Source organism: Melozone crissalis, unplaced genomic scaffold (genome assembly GCF_028551555.1).
Source record: "Melozone crissalis strain CALT ecotype California unplaced genomic scaffold, PUWL_Pcris_2 ptg000537l_1, whole genome shotgun sequence".
Lineage (NCBI taxonomy): Eukaryota > Metazoa > Chordata > Aves > Passeriformes > Passerellidae > Melozone > Melozone crissalis.
The window spans coordinates 2,367,141-2,382,015 of record NW_026536235.1 but is presented as its reverse complement, the minus strand read 5'-3'; the positions used below and the strand labels follow the sequence as shown (position 1 = coordinate 2,382,015).

Sequence of the window (14,875 nt, the reverse complement as noted above, 5' to 3'; positions counted from 1 at the left end):
AGGGGACACCAGGCACCGGCTGCCATGGTGGGACGTGCAGAAAGATGGAGGGACAGCCCCAGTGCAGTGGGAGGAGGGATCCCAAACCTTGCTTCCCACATCACATGCCCTGGAACAATTTAAATGCAATTAATAGAGCTCAACTCATTTATAGAGATGTGAAAATCTGGAGAGCACAGGGCTTGGAGGAATCACCATGTTTTTCAGCTGTTTCACTTATTTTGGGGTTTGTATGTAAATGTATCTTTGGCAGATGTAGATTTTAGAAAGGCAGGAGTTTGTCAGAATCATCCAGTTCAGATCCCCAACTCAGGGTGGATTCAGACTATGATCCTTCACAGAATTCCAGAATGGTTTGGGTTGAAAAGGACCTTAAAGCCCATCTCATTCCACCTCCTGCCATGGGCAGGGACACCTTCCACCATCCCAGGTGGCTCCAAGCCCCTGGCCTTGGACATTTCCAGGCATTGGGCATGCACCACCCTTCACAGAATCATGGAGTGATTCAGGCTGACTCTGTAAGTCATTTAATCCAAAAATCCATCACAGATCCACCCTTTTGCCTTGCTTGCCAAACAGCAATTAGTCTCATTTTCTTTTTTTATAGAAAAAATAGATTTTTTTTTATTACTTTTCAACATTTTAAAGCCACCTAGGCCATATTGAAGTCCAAACCCACAGCTGTGGAGACACCTAACTGTGCTGGCAGCCATGTGGTGCAGCTCTCAGAATTCTCACAGGACACATGTTAATTAAGAGCTTCTGGAAAATCCACACCAGCAACTTCTGGTATCATCAGATGTTTAAATACCTCTAAAAATATTGCCCAGACACCCATTTCCAAAAGTGCCTTGGGACCCGGATATGCAGCTAAACTGGCATTTCCACTGGAAAACATGACATTCCCTGTGTTTATCCCACCTCCAGGACCCGTGTGGGTCTGGAAGGACTCAAGGAGATGGATTAGGGGGGTAGATAAGGCTAAGAAAAATCAGGTAATCATAGAATTGTTAAGACTGGAAAAGACTTTCAAGATCTTCGAGTCTTACTTTTGAAAAAATATTTAATATCAAAATCTCACTGCAAGAGCAAAGGAAGAGAGGTGTTGTGGATTGGACAGAGGTTTTAATAGGCAACAAATAAAAAAATTAGACAAGAAATCAATACACAGATAATAAAAATGGGGGCTGGGGCACTGCCTAGCCAAGACCCACCATCCTCAGTGTTATCAAACCTCTGGTTACGCTTTCCTGGGGGATTTTTGTTGGGATTTTTTTCTCCTTCTGTGGGCGGGATGACACGATCTGAAAGTTCTCCTGTTCCCAGGGGAAGAGAGTTCCCGAGTCAGCAAACGGCAGAGCCCCGAGCGCCCGTGGAGAGATAACGCAGAGCGTTGAGTCACGGCCCTGGCTCCAGCCAGGCTTAGGAAATCGAACTGGGATTTGGGTATTGATATCACCTCCCGGTTCAGACATGATGGGCAGAGTTGGAATGGCTTGGTGGGAAAAGAGTGGAAAGATCATCCCATCCTACCCCGGCCATGGGCAGGGACTTCTTCCAGCAGACCTCACTGCTCCAAGCCCCATCCAGCCTGGAACTGGGCACTTCCAGGGATGCAGCAGGCGCAGCTTTTCCAGAAAATCCATTCCAGGACCTCACCACCCTCACAGGGAGGAATTCCTTACAGATATCCCATCTAATCCTGCCCTCTTCCAGTTGGATGCCATCACCCCTTAGCCCACCATTTCAGGTCCTTTCCAAGTCCCTCTACAGCTCTCCTGGAACCCCCAGTGCAGGAAAATGACCATCAGAGGTCACTTCCCACCCAAACTGTTCCATGTTGCTGTGAAAATAAACAGGCCTTGAATAACTGAGAGAAAACCATGAAATCACAGAATCATGGAATGGTTTGGGCTGGAAAGGACCTTAAAGTTCATCTTGGTCCATTCCCTGCCATGGGCAGGGACAAACCCTGATGAATCCAATCCTGTTTTCAGACCATGGAAAACATTGTCTCTCCTCCAACCAGGGGCAGAAATTATATCACCTCTGTGTCCAGCCTGGGATAATTTTTCCCTAATTGCTGGTGCAATCCCAGGAACAAAAAGGGAGGGACTTGTAAGTGTGTTTGTTGTAGCGACAGCCTTTGTGTTCCTGGAGAAGCCCTTTGTCTCTCCTCAGGCAGGAGTCACTGCTGGGAGCGACTTTGGATTGGGGTGACTCCGAGGGATTGGGGTGACTCCGAAGGAAGTCAATGCCTTTTCAACAGCACTTCAGGTCACTTTTACAACTCCCTGAATGTTTAACCACCGCTCAAACCTTGTCCCCACCCAAGCAGTGACAAGCCCGTGCTGGCAGCATTGTGACATTCCATTGTGACATTCCGCCTGTCACTGCTGGTACTGGATGTCTTCAGCCTTTACCAGCTCAGAATGGAACATGGGAGAAATGGGATGAGTCACCCCAAGCACAGGCTGTGGTTGGCCAGGGATGTGATTCAAGGTCTCCTGAGCAAGAGGTCAAACCACAGCAGGAGTTTGGGGATCGAAATTTATCCAAATACTCTGCTTTTGGGGAGAGGTGTGGTTTGGTGGAGCAGGGGGGGAAGGTCCCTTCCCATGGTCTCAGTTACCTTTTGGAGATGCCTTAAGAGCAATCCATGGATCCTTGATGAGTGCAGACAGTAGGAAAAGCTGCAGGGCTGGGTCCAAAATAATGTACACCAAGGAATTAACTCCAAATTATTTGTAGGGGTGATGACTGTTCTTCCTTCTCCCACACTAACCATGGTAGGATGCTCCTAAAGCACCTGGAGTGCACACAAAGAGTGTCCTGGGAGCTCCAGCTGTGGCACCCCAAGCTGGGGCCACCTCGGAAGACAGGATGGGCAGTTGTGTGGTCAGGCACAGTGGCCAGGGAGAGGTGGGATAGCTGGGGAACATCCCAAATTGCCTAACTCCAGCATGGAAAGGGTTTAGGAAGAGAAGAAGGAAGGGAAGAGTCTCCTAAAATCTACAGACCCTGAAAGTCTGCTCAGACCTGGTGGGGACAATGGGGGAACAACAATCTCTGCCACGTCCGGGGATCCTGCAGGACACACAGGAGGATCCAGGGGCTGCCTCTCTCTCTGCTAGGAGTAGGCTCGTTCCCAGGGCTGTCACCAATGACACCCCCAACTGTGTCACTGTCATTTTACACCCAATGTCCCTTCAGCCTCCCCAGTGAGACCCACCTTGTTCTGCAAAACTCACAAACTCCCCACATTTTTGGAGACAGAGGGGCGAGAGGAGACCCGGTTGCCCCTTCACCTGAGTTCCTTTAAATTCAGACTTCAAAGGGCAGGAGAAAGTCAGGAAATGTTTTCAGATCTCATCAGAAGATGAGACTTGTTACAACATGAAACTCTTTGGTTAGGGAGAAAACCACACCAAGTTTCTGCCTCTTATGTTTATTGGGGGATGGCACATGCCAAGGAGAAAGGCTTAAGCAAACACACGTGATTGTTCCCATGGTCCCAAGGAAAAGGTGAACCCTGAGTAAAAATAAACATTTTACAACAGCACGAGTGAAACTTCTGGGGGAGCAAACTAAAAAGTCAGTTGGGTGAGAAACATCTTCAGCCAAGGCACCAGGAGGAAATTCCTGTTTTGGAGCTCGAGCTGCGGCTGATGAGTAACATTGATTAAAGTTGCACCACGGCTGGATCCAGCACAAGAGCCTGAGAGAAGCCAAGGCTCCCCTGCACACTCGGAGCTGCGCTCGGATCCATCCCCGCTCCTGCCTGGGTCGGGCACCTCTTGCTTGGAGGGTGCTGGGCTCATCCCAGCCAGGTTTGGGGCTCCCATGAATGGGCAGGTCCCGCTCCCAAAGGAGAGCTGGGCACCTTGATGTCCAGCACAAGGGATTGAGCTGTTCTTGGCTGCTGTTGGGAATCTCAGTCCTTACCAGGTGGTCACTGGGGGGTCATCGTGCAGTTCGCTCCCTTTCTCCTCCGGCTGCCGCGGTCAGGGGGTTGATCCCTTTCCTATGCCCTCCTGGTGGGGCCACTGTTCTTCAGGATGGAGCCAGATCCCCCCACCACCACCGAGTTAGATCCCCCACCCAGGGAGCAAAATCCACCCCCAGAACCAAATCCACCCCCACCCAGGCTGAAGCATAAACCAGCACCGCCCGTGTTGCAGCTGCCTTTCCCGCTTCCAAAGCCAATTCCTCCTCCTCCAAGGCACAGTCCGCTGCCATATCCACCGCCCACGGAGCTGCTGCCGCCCACCACGGCTGCAGAGAGGAACAAAAGGCACCAGGTTACCTCTGATGCCACAAAGAAGTTTGGGAACACCAGTCCCAGCCCACCACACTCCTGTGGGGGAACAGTACTTACAGATGCTGACAGAGCTCTGGCATTCTCCAGACATCCTGCAAGGAAACGAGATGGAGGGTCAAATCCAGCCAGAGCATCTGGAGGGGTTCAACTCCATGAAGTCAGGATTGGTCCACTGACACAGCCACAGGACCACGGTCCACGACTCATAACAACACCATTAATGTTTATGAAGATGATGGTACACATTTTTCCCATTGACTGATCAGGATTCACTGGAATTCTTGCTGCATCCCACCCACCTGCACTCCTCGCCCTCCAGCAGCTTCCTGTAGGTCGCAATCTCCACGTCCAGGGCCAGTTTGACATTCATGAGCTCCTGGTACTCCCGGAGCTGCCGGGCCATGTCAGCCTTGGCTTTCTGCAGGGCTGTCTCCAGCTCAGCCAGTTTATCCCTGGCATCCTTGAGAGCCACCTCCCCGCGCTGCTCTGCATCCGCAATCGACGTCTGAATGGTCTCACACTGCAGGGCAAGGCATGGGGGGGATGAGTAGGGTGGGAGCAGCCAGTGAGAGATGCAGCCATAATCCCAGAGCACAGAAACATGTAATGGTTTGGGTTGGACAGGACCTTAGAGATGATCTGGAGCATGCACAGGAACACCTTCCACTATCCCATGTTGCTCCAAGCCATGTCCTACCTGGCCTTGGACACTTCCATGGATGGAGCATCCATAACTTTTCTGGGCAACATGTGCCAGAGCCACTCAGGCTCAGCTATTCCCAGGTCCCTCCCACACCCAACAATTCCCACCACACTTTTTTCCCTTCAGGGAAGTTTCAAAAGGCGTGACCAAGAGGTCCTCCCCATTGCCTCCAAAAACATAACCCCCACCTGCTTCTTCACACTGTCGATCTCTGCCCGGATCCTCTGGATCATGCGGTTGAGCTCTGAGATCTCGGTCTTGGTGTCCTTGAGGCTGTCTCCATGCTTGCCTGCGGTTGCCTGCAGCTCCTCATACTGGTGGGATGAAGCAGGAGAAGAATGTTGAGTCCATTGTAACCTCACAGCTGCTCCCACATCACCGCAGGGAAGCCAAGGAGAGCAAATCGGTGCCAGGTCCACTCTGGATGGGCCAGCACCAGCAACGCTCCAGATCTTGCCATGGCCTGAGCTGCCACCAGTAGCAGCTGTCCCATTCTCTTGGACACTGGAGAGCCCCAGCAGAGTGTGCGACCCTCACCTTGCATCGGTACCAGGACTCGGCCTCCAGCCGGCTGCGGTTGGCGATCTCCTCGTACTGCGCCTTCACCTCGGCGATGATGCTGTCCAGGTCCAGGCTCCGGTTGTTGTCCATGGACAGCACCACCGAGGTGTCGGACACCGTCTTCTGCATCTGGGCCAGCTCCTGCAGGTGATGCCCAACCCAGATTTAGCCCTTCCAGAGCTTCCTTACGGTGCCACAACTCTCCCCCATCCCAGTGCCCCACAGTACTCACGGCCTCGTAAAGACACTTGAGGAAGTTGATCTCATCTGACAGAGAATCCAGTTTACCCTGGAGTTCCACCTTGGCCATGTAGACTCCATCCACGTCCTGTAGCAGAGATGGGATGAGAAAACCTGCTCAGCACACACCAGTTAATCTAAAATTTCATGGAATCATGGAACAGTCTGGGTTGGAAGGGATTTAAATGCAATTCCACCCCCTTCCATGGACAGGGACACCTTCCACTCTCCCAGGCTGCTCCAAGTCCCGTCCAGCCTGGCCTGGGACACTTCCAGGGGTCAGGCAGCCACAGCTCTCTTGGAAATCCATTCCAGGGCCTCCCCACCCCCACAGGGAAAAATCCCTGTCCAATATCCCATCTATCCCTGTCCTCTGGCAGTGGGAAGCCATTCCCTGTGTCCTGTCACCCCAGGCCGTTGTCCAAAGTCCCTCTCCAGCTCTCCTGGAGTCCCTTTAGGTGAAAGCAAGGACTTGACCTTCTTCAGGAGCACAAATTCATTCTCAGCTGCCGTCCTTTTGTTTATCTCTTCCTCGTACCTGTGGATGGGAAGGAGGGAGATGGAATCAGGCTGCTTGTTTTGGCTCCGGCTCAGGCTAATGAACATTGTTGGCCTCAGACTCATAAACCCAGCAAAAATAGATCTGCCATAAGGGAGATTTATGGACAGGGAATTGCACTTCGCCTTTCAGGACAAGCCCTGGCTCCTGCACTTCCAGCACCTGGGTGAGGAAAGCCTGGAAAGAGGAATTCTGGCTCTGCTAAAGGGAGTCCTGGTGCTTGCAGCCACTCCAAGCTCCTTCTACAAGATCCAAGAACCTTCAGCTCCTCACAGGTATTGTGGAATCTCCTGATTTGGAAGGGGCTTACAGGGATCATCGAGTTCAGATCCTGGCCCTGCGCAGGACACCCCAGAATCCCAAATGGACTCAAATTTTCCAGATGTTTGTCTCCATATATAAAGTCAATTTTCACTCAGCAGCCTCTGGTAGGTCCCAGGTCTTGTGGATTCCCATGATTCCCAGACTTCTTTGCCCAATGTTTTTTGTAATTCCTCAAGTGGATTCCTTTCTCCAGTCTTTGTTCTATTTTTTCAAACTGGACACATTTTATGTTCATATTTATAGACTAAAACAAATTATATATTATAATAACTAACAGCAGGAAATATTTATTTTTTTTTACTTCTTGTCAGCCTTCCACAGAAACCAGAAACCCTCAAATCCTGAACGATATTATGTGAAAGAATCATGAGGAAATCCATAAGGAAATTAGAGCTGGGTTTAGCAACTGATTAATGAATTAAATCACAATGTCACTGATTCTTAAGGAATTCCTTCTTGAAGAAGACAAAGAGTGGAGGATCCTCCTTCAGGAAGAAACACAATTCAAGCAATATATTGAAAAAATCTGAGAAAAGTTGAGAAATACCTTGAAAAAGCACCACTTTTCATCCAAACTCACTTTTCCCAAAACATTTTACATTTTCTAACCATCGGGGAAAAAAAATCAATACTGATTATTATTATCAATATTTCTCCTTTTTTTCACTGTTTGAAGTGAGTTTTTCTCTCTGATTATTCACCACCAGACACCTCAAGCAACTTACTTTGTCTTGAAGTCCTCCACCATGTCCTGGAAGCTCTTCAGCTCTGTGTCCAGCTGGTGCTTCTCACTGGAGAGACAATCCAGCTGCTTCCTCAGCCCACTGATGTAGGTCTCAAAGAAAGGGTCCAGGTTCCTGCCCCCCGTTCCTGCACCACCCTGTTCCTGCAGCAGCTTCCACTTGGTCTCCAGGACTCGGTTCTGCTGCTCCAGGAACCGGACCTGAACAGGTGGGGAAAGAGTCAGATTCTCCCTTCAAAACCCCATCTTTTTATTGATTTTTTTTCCCCCATGTGCTTTCCATATCTTATTCCCGTTTAATGTGTGATAACTCCCCAGTCCTACAGGACAGGTAGGACCACGGTGAATGGGGCGAGTGGGAAAAAGGGGGTCACGTCCCCTTCCCAATTTTGGAGCCTCTAAACAGAAGAAACACAATGAACTTCATGGCTTCAGCATCTTCTTGTTCAAAATAGCCAAAAAAGTCCCAACACCTTCAAAATAGACCAAAACACCCAAAAAGTCCAATTGCTTCCTTAAAAAAAGCCTAAATCAGTATGTATCCCATCTTCTCCTTAAAAAGAGTCCAAAGCACCCCAAATCCAAACATCTCCATGAAAATATTTTTTAAAAAATTGCACTTTCTACTTTAAAATAGCTCGTCACCTAAAGTCACATAATCTTCTTAAAAGAAGCCTAAAGCAGCCAAAATCCCACCAAAAATAGCCCCAAACACCCAAAAAACTTCACCTGCTCCTTCAAAGTAGCCCAATGTTCCCCATAAAATAGCCCATTTTCCCCTTAAAAACAGCTCTGAACACCTTCAGTTTATGGTGATCTGGGCAACTGCAGCTCTGGGTGCCCCTGGATGAGCATCTCCTTGTCACTCCCACCCTCAAGAGCCCATCCTGGAGTGAAGCCCCTCCAAACCTTGTCGATGAAGGAGGCAAATTTGTCGTTGAGTTTCTTGATCTCCTCTCGCTCCTGTGTCCGAACCTTCTGGATCTCGGGGTCAATCTCGAGATTGAGGGGGGCCAGCAGGCTCTGGTTGATGGTCACCTCCCTGATGCCGCCCGGGGGGCATGGGGGGTAGCCCTGGCCCCCCATCCCACCGTCAAATCCTCCACCAAAGCCACCAAAGCCACTGCCAGAGCCTCCACCAAAGCCCCCTGCACCATAGCCACCCCCAAATCCTGCTCCGGCCCCAAAGCCGAAGCCTCCTTGGCCACCAAAGCCTCTGCAGGCACCCCCAAACCCTCCCAAGGAGGTGCTTTTACTGCCCCCCAGGGAATAGAGGCTCCTGCTGCTGAAGCCGCCGGCAGCTCCCCGGCATCCTCCACGGGGCATGGAGCCAAACGTGACCTTGCTCTTGCCCCCGAAGCACACAGAGCTGGAGCTGAACCCCTTGCCAAGAGCGCAGGACTGGCGAGACATGGTGAAGGGTCCCCAAAGTTCTGAGCAAAAAGCTGAGGCTGGGGCTTGAGAGGCGAGAGAAGCCAAGTCTGTGGGAGCAGCTGCTGGGTGCCCCTTTTTATGGGCACAGGGAGTTGGTCGGTGCCAGGGGGGAGTGGAGATGTCACCTTTTGGGGATTGTTTCATTCTCTTCATTGTTTTCAGGTTTGAAAGGACGCCCTCCTCACTTTGGCACAACCATGACCTGCCTGCAAACACTCCCCAGAGTGCAAAGAAAAACAAAAGTATTGTTGGTGTTGGAGGCGAACTCCAACCCAAATTCCCTGGGCCGTGGCCAAAGCCCCGTGAACTCTCAGATGTATCACACCCTCGAGGGAAACCCTTGTTTTAGCTAAATCTGTCACTTTCGGCCTGACTCCAGTGGCTGGGTTCACTGAATTCCAACAAAAACCCAGGCTCCCAGGCACACCCTCAGATGCACTCAGTTTCAACCTCCTGCTCCGAGGAGGGGTGATGTGGGTTGTCCAAAGCGTTTCACAACTGGGAGCATTAGTGTTGGGCAGGGTTCTAAAACTACTTTTATGTCAATATGTGATTTTAAAACCTTCTTAAACCTTCTGAAGCATTTTGAAGTCATTCCGGATTCCTCTGAGTGACGAGTTGAGCTGGGCGGGACACGCTGGGATTTGCAGAGACTGAAATATCCCAATATATGTGTTGGGCACACCCCAGCAGGCTCAAGACTGTTCCCTGACCCACAGCTTTGACAGGGGCTCACATCCCTCCTCTGAGGAACCTTCCAGGGATTTTGCGATGTTTCCTGAGGGTCCCTGTGGATCTCCAGTCCCTCCACAGCACATAGTATTCAGCAAAGCCACTCCCAGCCTACCCCATTGTTAAAACAACACAATTTAATTGCTTAATTGCTTTAAATTTCTATTTAAATGAGGTGTTAAGCTGCGTCCATTGAAGATCCCGGTTTATCCCACTGTTAAAACAAATAAAAAGCCTCAAAACTTCCCCCAACCCCACACTGCCAATAAAATCCAGCTCTGGATTATCCCGTCTATTGGGAGGAGTTTGTGGAACCAGTTTCACCTCCAAGACTGTTCACCCCGGCTTTTTTTTTCACTGAAGAGATGTAAATCTAGGGCTGGGTGCATGTCCCGGTGTTTCCTCCTGAATCTCACTGGGGATTCCTGAAGCTCCAGGATTTTCAGCCCCAGGGAATTTGCAGCGCAGGGAACGGGGAAGTTGATGCTCCCCTCGAACAATGCGCGTCCTGCATGCCCCAGTCCCACCTGGAAACCCCCTCCCACCCTCCGGGGTTCCCCAGCTTTCCAGCTGGAGAAGCGGTTTGAACTGGCGGAAGAAGGCGGCGGCTGCTTCTCCTCGCCTTATGCAACCGGCAGATCAGCCCCAAAACCGAATGAACCTGTTGGAGCCGGGGCGGAGAGCATTCCTGCCAGGAGTTCCCAGGGTGGCTCCAGCGGCAGCTCCTGGCCCAGCTGCTGCCCTGCGGCCAGCCCAGCACTTGCCCAAGCAGCTGCCGGGCCAGCAAAGCCCTGCCCCACCCTGCCACCAAGGGGTGAAGACACCTCACTGGGACGTGGGATCAGCTCCCAAATCCCTCCTGAACTCCAAGGTGGAGCATCTCTGATGCTCCAGCACTTGCCGGGATTGGAATGCATCAGGAGCAAAGCTGAGGGTCCAAGGTTGGCCAGTGTCACCCAACCAGTGCTGGCCACCATGACCCACCCAATTCTGAGCAACATCACCAGCCGGCATTGGCCACCATCCACCCACCAGTGTTGGCCACCATCACCCACCTAACACACTGGCACCCATGGAGGGCCATCCCCCACTCAGTGTTGGCCACCATCACCTACCCAACGTTGGACACCATCCTCTGCTCAGTCTTGGCCACTGTCACCCACCCAACACTGGCCACCATCACCCACCCAGCACCCCAACCTCCCACCTTCCCCGTGTATCCCATGGGACCACCAGCACGGGTGCCCAGCAGTCCCAGCCAGGGCAATGTGAAGCCGAACCAGAGCTCAAATCCAGCTGTTTTCACCCCAGAACCGTGCTGGGACTGGGTTCAACTGGGAAAACCTCAGATCCGGAAACTCCTGGCTGCTCCGCTGGCAGCCACCGAGCTGGGAAATTGCAGGGCTGGGAGCAGGAGGGGTGGCGGCTGGAACAACAAGATGGATTCCCGGGAGATCAAAGCAGGTGTTGCAGAAGACGGGCGGCACCTGGCACTGCCGAGAGCCCCGGGATCCACGGCGGGAGCAGGGCTGGCAGCAGGAGCTCACAGCACCCCCAGTCCCAGCGCTCACAGCCCCCAGGGGCGGGCTGGCTCATTCCTGTTGTGGTGCCATTGGGGCCACCTCTCCTGCTGTCCCACTGTCACGGGGGGGGATCTGTCCATGCCCAGCCAGAGGGAAAGCTCATCTGAGCCCCAGTGCTGGGAAACAGATCCCAGGGAAGGAGGATTGGGATCGCTGGGGAGGCAGCCCCAGGAAGGAGCACTCACTTGCAGCCCCACGTGGTCCCCGTGATGAGGGGGTGAGGACCCTTCTGGGGGTCACAGGATGGGGGTGGGCCCCAGACAGGGGCAGGGCTGACCCTGGGGGTCCCACAGGAATCCATATGAATATGCCATGGGAATAAAGACCCACTGGATACCCAGGTCCCCCAGTTTCTTCCCACGTGTGGGGCAAACAAGGACACCAAAATGGGGTCAATTCAGTGTTAAAAGGGTCGGGACAGGTGCTCAAGGTAGGGGGATCCCGTGTTTTTGAGGGAAATCCATTGGGATTGGGGGGGGTTGAACTCAGTAGGCCCCCAGCTGCAGCATCACCCCGTCCCCAAATTCCTGAGGGTGGGAAAGAGGTGGGCTGCCCCCCAGGATATGCCGGCATCCATCTCCCCCCCACCATCCCCAGGCCCTTGGGATCCCAAATCCAGAACACCCCCTAAAGGGCCGGAGTGCACCCCAAAGCCCAACCGGGGTCCCAAAAACGAGACCACACCCCGAGCCACCCCCCCAGGCCCCCTTCCTGGGGTTCCCCAGCTCTGGGGGCGCTGCACATCTCCCCCAGTTAAAAAGGCAACGCTGACTCCAAACGTGCTGGGTCTGGGGGTGCAGAGCCTCAGGGGCTGTGGGGGATCGTGGGGACGGTACGGGAGGAGGTTTGGGGCGCCGGGAGCAGAGGAGTGCAGGGGTGTGCGTGTGAAAGTACCGAGGGTTTGGGCGGCTCCTCCTGACGCTAATTACGCAGTTAATTGCCCCGACAGGCCCCAGCTTGTCACTGCACCCCAAAACCCCACCCGGGTGGCAGCCAAGGGACCAACCCCTAATACAGGGCAGGGATACCCCACTGTGGGGCAGAGACCCCCCCCCCCCCCCAAAAACACCCTCACACGTCTGTGTGAGGAGGTGCCCACCTGAGCACCTGATTTTGGGGGTCCCCTCTGTGGAGAGGTGGGTTTTGGGGTGAAGGAGCCCATTCAGGGCCTGGATCTGTGGGGGGTTGAGCTTGTGAGGGGGGGTCTCACAAAGACAGAGATGGGGGCTGAGGACTCCCTGATCCAGGAACATTTGAGGGGCAGGAAGTGTCTGTCTGAGCCCCCAGATTTTGGGGATCCCCTCCATGGGGAGGTGGGGTTGGAGGAGAAGAAGCCCATTCGTGGATTTGGGGGTCTGAGCTTGGATGGACCCTCAGGGATGGAAATGGGGGTTCAGGTTCCCCAGCAGAAAAATCTGGGGGGGAAACACAAACCCCCAAGTCCCTCGGGCCTGATGTCATCCTCAGACACAGGGGGACCCCCAAAGGGCAGGGTCCCCCACATTTCCTCCATCAGCCCTCATGAGGCCCCAGAACCACTCCCAATGGTTCAGCACCCCCAAACCCCTCACCCCACTCCCCCATCCCAAGAGGAACCCAGGTGACCCCAGAAGGAGCCAGGACCCCCAAAGCTGTGAAACCCAAACACCCTGAGCTCGACCCCAGCCCCAGACACCGGAGGACTCCCATGTCCCCCAGCACCCCTCAAAGGCCCCCAGAATGGGCCCAAAGGGACCCCAGGGTCCGGGTCCCCTCTCCCGGCTCCCTCTCAATGCTCCGAAAGGCTCAGGGACCCCCCAGACCAAAGGGGCCCCCCCGGGCGGGTGAGTCACGGCCCCACCCATGGGATGAGCTGGGTCAGGTCTCAGCCTGCCCCCCCAGCCCTGGGGGAGCCCGAGGTCCTGGGCGTGAACCCCCAGGGTGGGTTCGGGGTCAGATCCTGCGGGGGGAGGGATCCCCGCGATGTCCCCGTGCCTCAGTTTCCCTCCCCGGGCACGTCCAGCGCCCGCAGCTCCAGTGCCGGCAGCTTTGGGTGATCGGGGGGATCAAATCCCTCCCCAGGACGCTCTGGGTGCCCCGGGACCCCCGAGCTCCCCTCGCAGTGTCCCAGCGGGGCGGGGTGAGAGCCCCGCCCCCAGAGACCGCCCGTGGCTGCCCCGTCCCTGACTTGGGGTGCCCCCGCGTGGGGAAGGGGGCGAAGCGAGCAGGGGGTGCTGGCACTGAGGGGGTCACGGGAGGGGCCCTCTCCCACCCGCCGGGGTCCAGATGGGGCCGAGGGTGACACGGGGTGACCTCCCAGGGGTCCCACCGAGCCGGAGGGCTCCAGCTCCCCCCACAAACAATCCCTGCCTGTTTCCCTGCAGGGGCCCCGTGCCCCCCCAGTTTCCAACCAGGAGGAAACTGGTCCGTGGGGCTCAACCCCCACAGATCCCCCCACACCCCCGAAACCCCTGCGACCCCAGACCCCCCCGCTCGGCTGCACCCCCCACACTCCCCACAGCCCCCCGAACCCCCCATCTACTCCTAGACCACCGCAGACACCCTCAGACCCCCCCCGACCCCCAGCCTCCCCAGACCCCGCAGCCCCCAACACCCAAACCCCTCCAGACACCCCCAGACCCACCCCCTGCCCCCCGCCCCGGCACCTTCAGATCCACCCCAGACTCCCCCGGACCCCTCCCGACCCCCCCAAACCCATCAGGCTCCCCCCTAACCCCATCTGCCCCCCGATCCACCCCCCGATACCACCCCCCCCACCGCCCCCCAGCCCCCAAATTCCCCGTGGAGCCGGACCCGGGCGGGGACCCCCCATTCCCAATGGGGACCCCCCATTCCCCATCACCCCACCCGAAATTGAGGTGTTCCACCTCCCGGCTCCCGCAGCCCCGCCCGCGGCTCCATTCCCGCTCCTCTGCCGCCCTCCAGCGCCCGCGAACCCCAAAATCACCGGGCCGGGCGGGCCGGGGGGCTCTGAGGGCTGCGGGGAGACTCCAAACACCTCCAACCCCTCCCCGCCCCAAAGAACCCCATGAGCCCCCAAACCAGCCCCCCCCCCCCCCAAAACCGGACATGGGGGCAGAGGGGCAGGAAGGGGGTGCAGGGAGGTGACCCCAATTTAACCCCCCGGGGGGGGTGGGGCACCGCTGATCGCACCCCTTTTTTAAGGGGGGGCAGTGTCAGTCCCCCCTCGAACCAGCGCCCTCCTTCACCCCAAAGGCCCCCCCAGGAGCTCAGGGCCCCCCCGAATCCCAGGGCCTCCGAGAGGACTCCCCAAATTTGAGGGGCTCGCGGTGGCTCTGAGGGAGCCCCCCCAAACCGGGGAAGGGTCCCCAAAACCCCTGGGGGGGAACTGGAGAGCCCCGAGGGCTCAATGCGCTGCGGGACTGCAGCGCCTCCCCAGCTCCTTCATTAATTAGATTAATTAATTAACCCTCTGCTGGCACTAATTACGGACACCAGGGGTCACCCCCCGGCCCGCGAATAGAACTGGGGGGGGGGGGACACCCCAAAACCTGCAAGGCCGCCAGACCCTGTGGCCATACCCACCCCCCAAGCCATGGAGGGACCCCCGAATCTGCTGCCAGCCCCAAACCCTCCCTCCCTCCCGGGCACCGAGGGGTTAATGATTGACCGGAGGGGGGGGGGCCCCCTTCGCCCCATGAGGACCCTCCAGAGC

General features: G+C 55.3%; 1 protein-coding gene across 1 annotated transcript; it reads right to left on the bottom strand.

The window, feature by feature from the left end:
* Positions 1 to 4,024: 4,024 nt before the first annotated feature.
* Positions 4,025 to 8,863, bottom strand: LOC128950310 (keratin, type II cytoskeletal 4-like). Its single transcript, XM_054295192.1, has 9 exons — positions 8,360 to 8,863; positions 7,434 to 7,651; positions 6,303 to 6,363; positions 5,818 to 5,913; positions 5,562 to 5,726; positions 5,213 to 5,338; positions 4,621 to 4,841; positions 4,379 to 4,413; positions 4,025 to 4,275 (listed from the first exon to the last, which is right to left on the bottom strand). The coding sequence occupies exons 1-9, from the start codon at positions 8,861 to 8,863 to the stop codon at positions 4,025 to 4,027; spliced, it is 1,677 nt and encodes a 558-aa protein (XP_054151167.1).
* Positions 8,864 to 14,875: the final 6,012 nt, after the last annotated feature.

Excerpts from the sequence above, each read along its gene's own strand:
- LOC128950310 (XM_054295192.1), bottom strand. The coding sequence starts at position 8,863 with ATGTCTCGCCAGTCCTGCGCTCTTGGCAAGGGGTTCAGCTCCAGCTCT. Across the intron at positions 5,914-6,302 it reads AATTTGTGCTCCTGAAGAAG|GACGTGGATGGAGTCTACAT; the intron begins GTCAAGTCCTTG and ends TCTCTGCTACAG. Across the intron at positions 4,414-4,620 it reads CTGGAGGGCGAGGAGTGCAG|GATGTCTGGAGAATGCCAGA; the intron begins GTGGGTGGGATG and ends GTTTCCTTGCAG.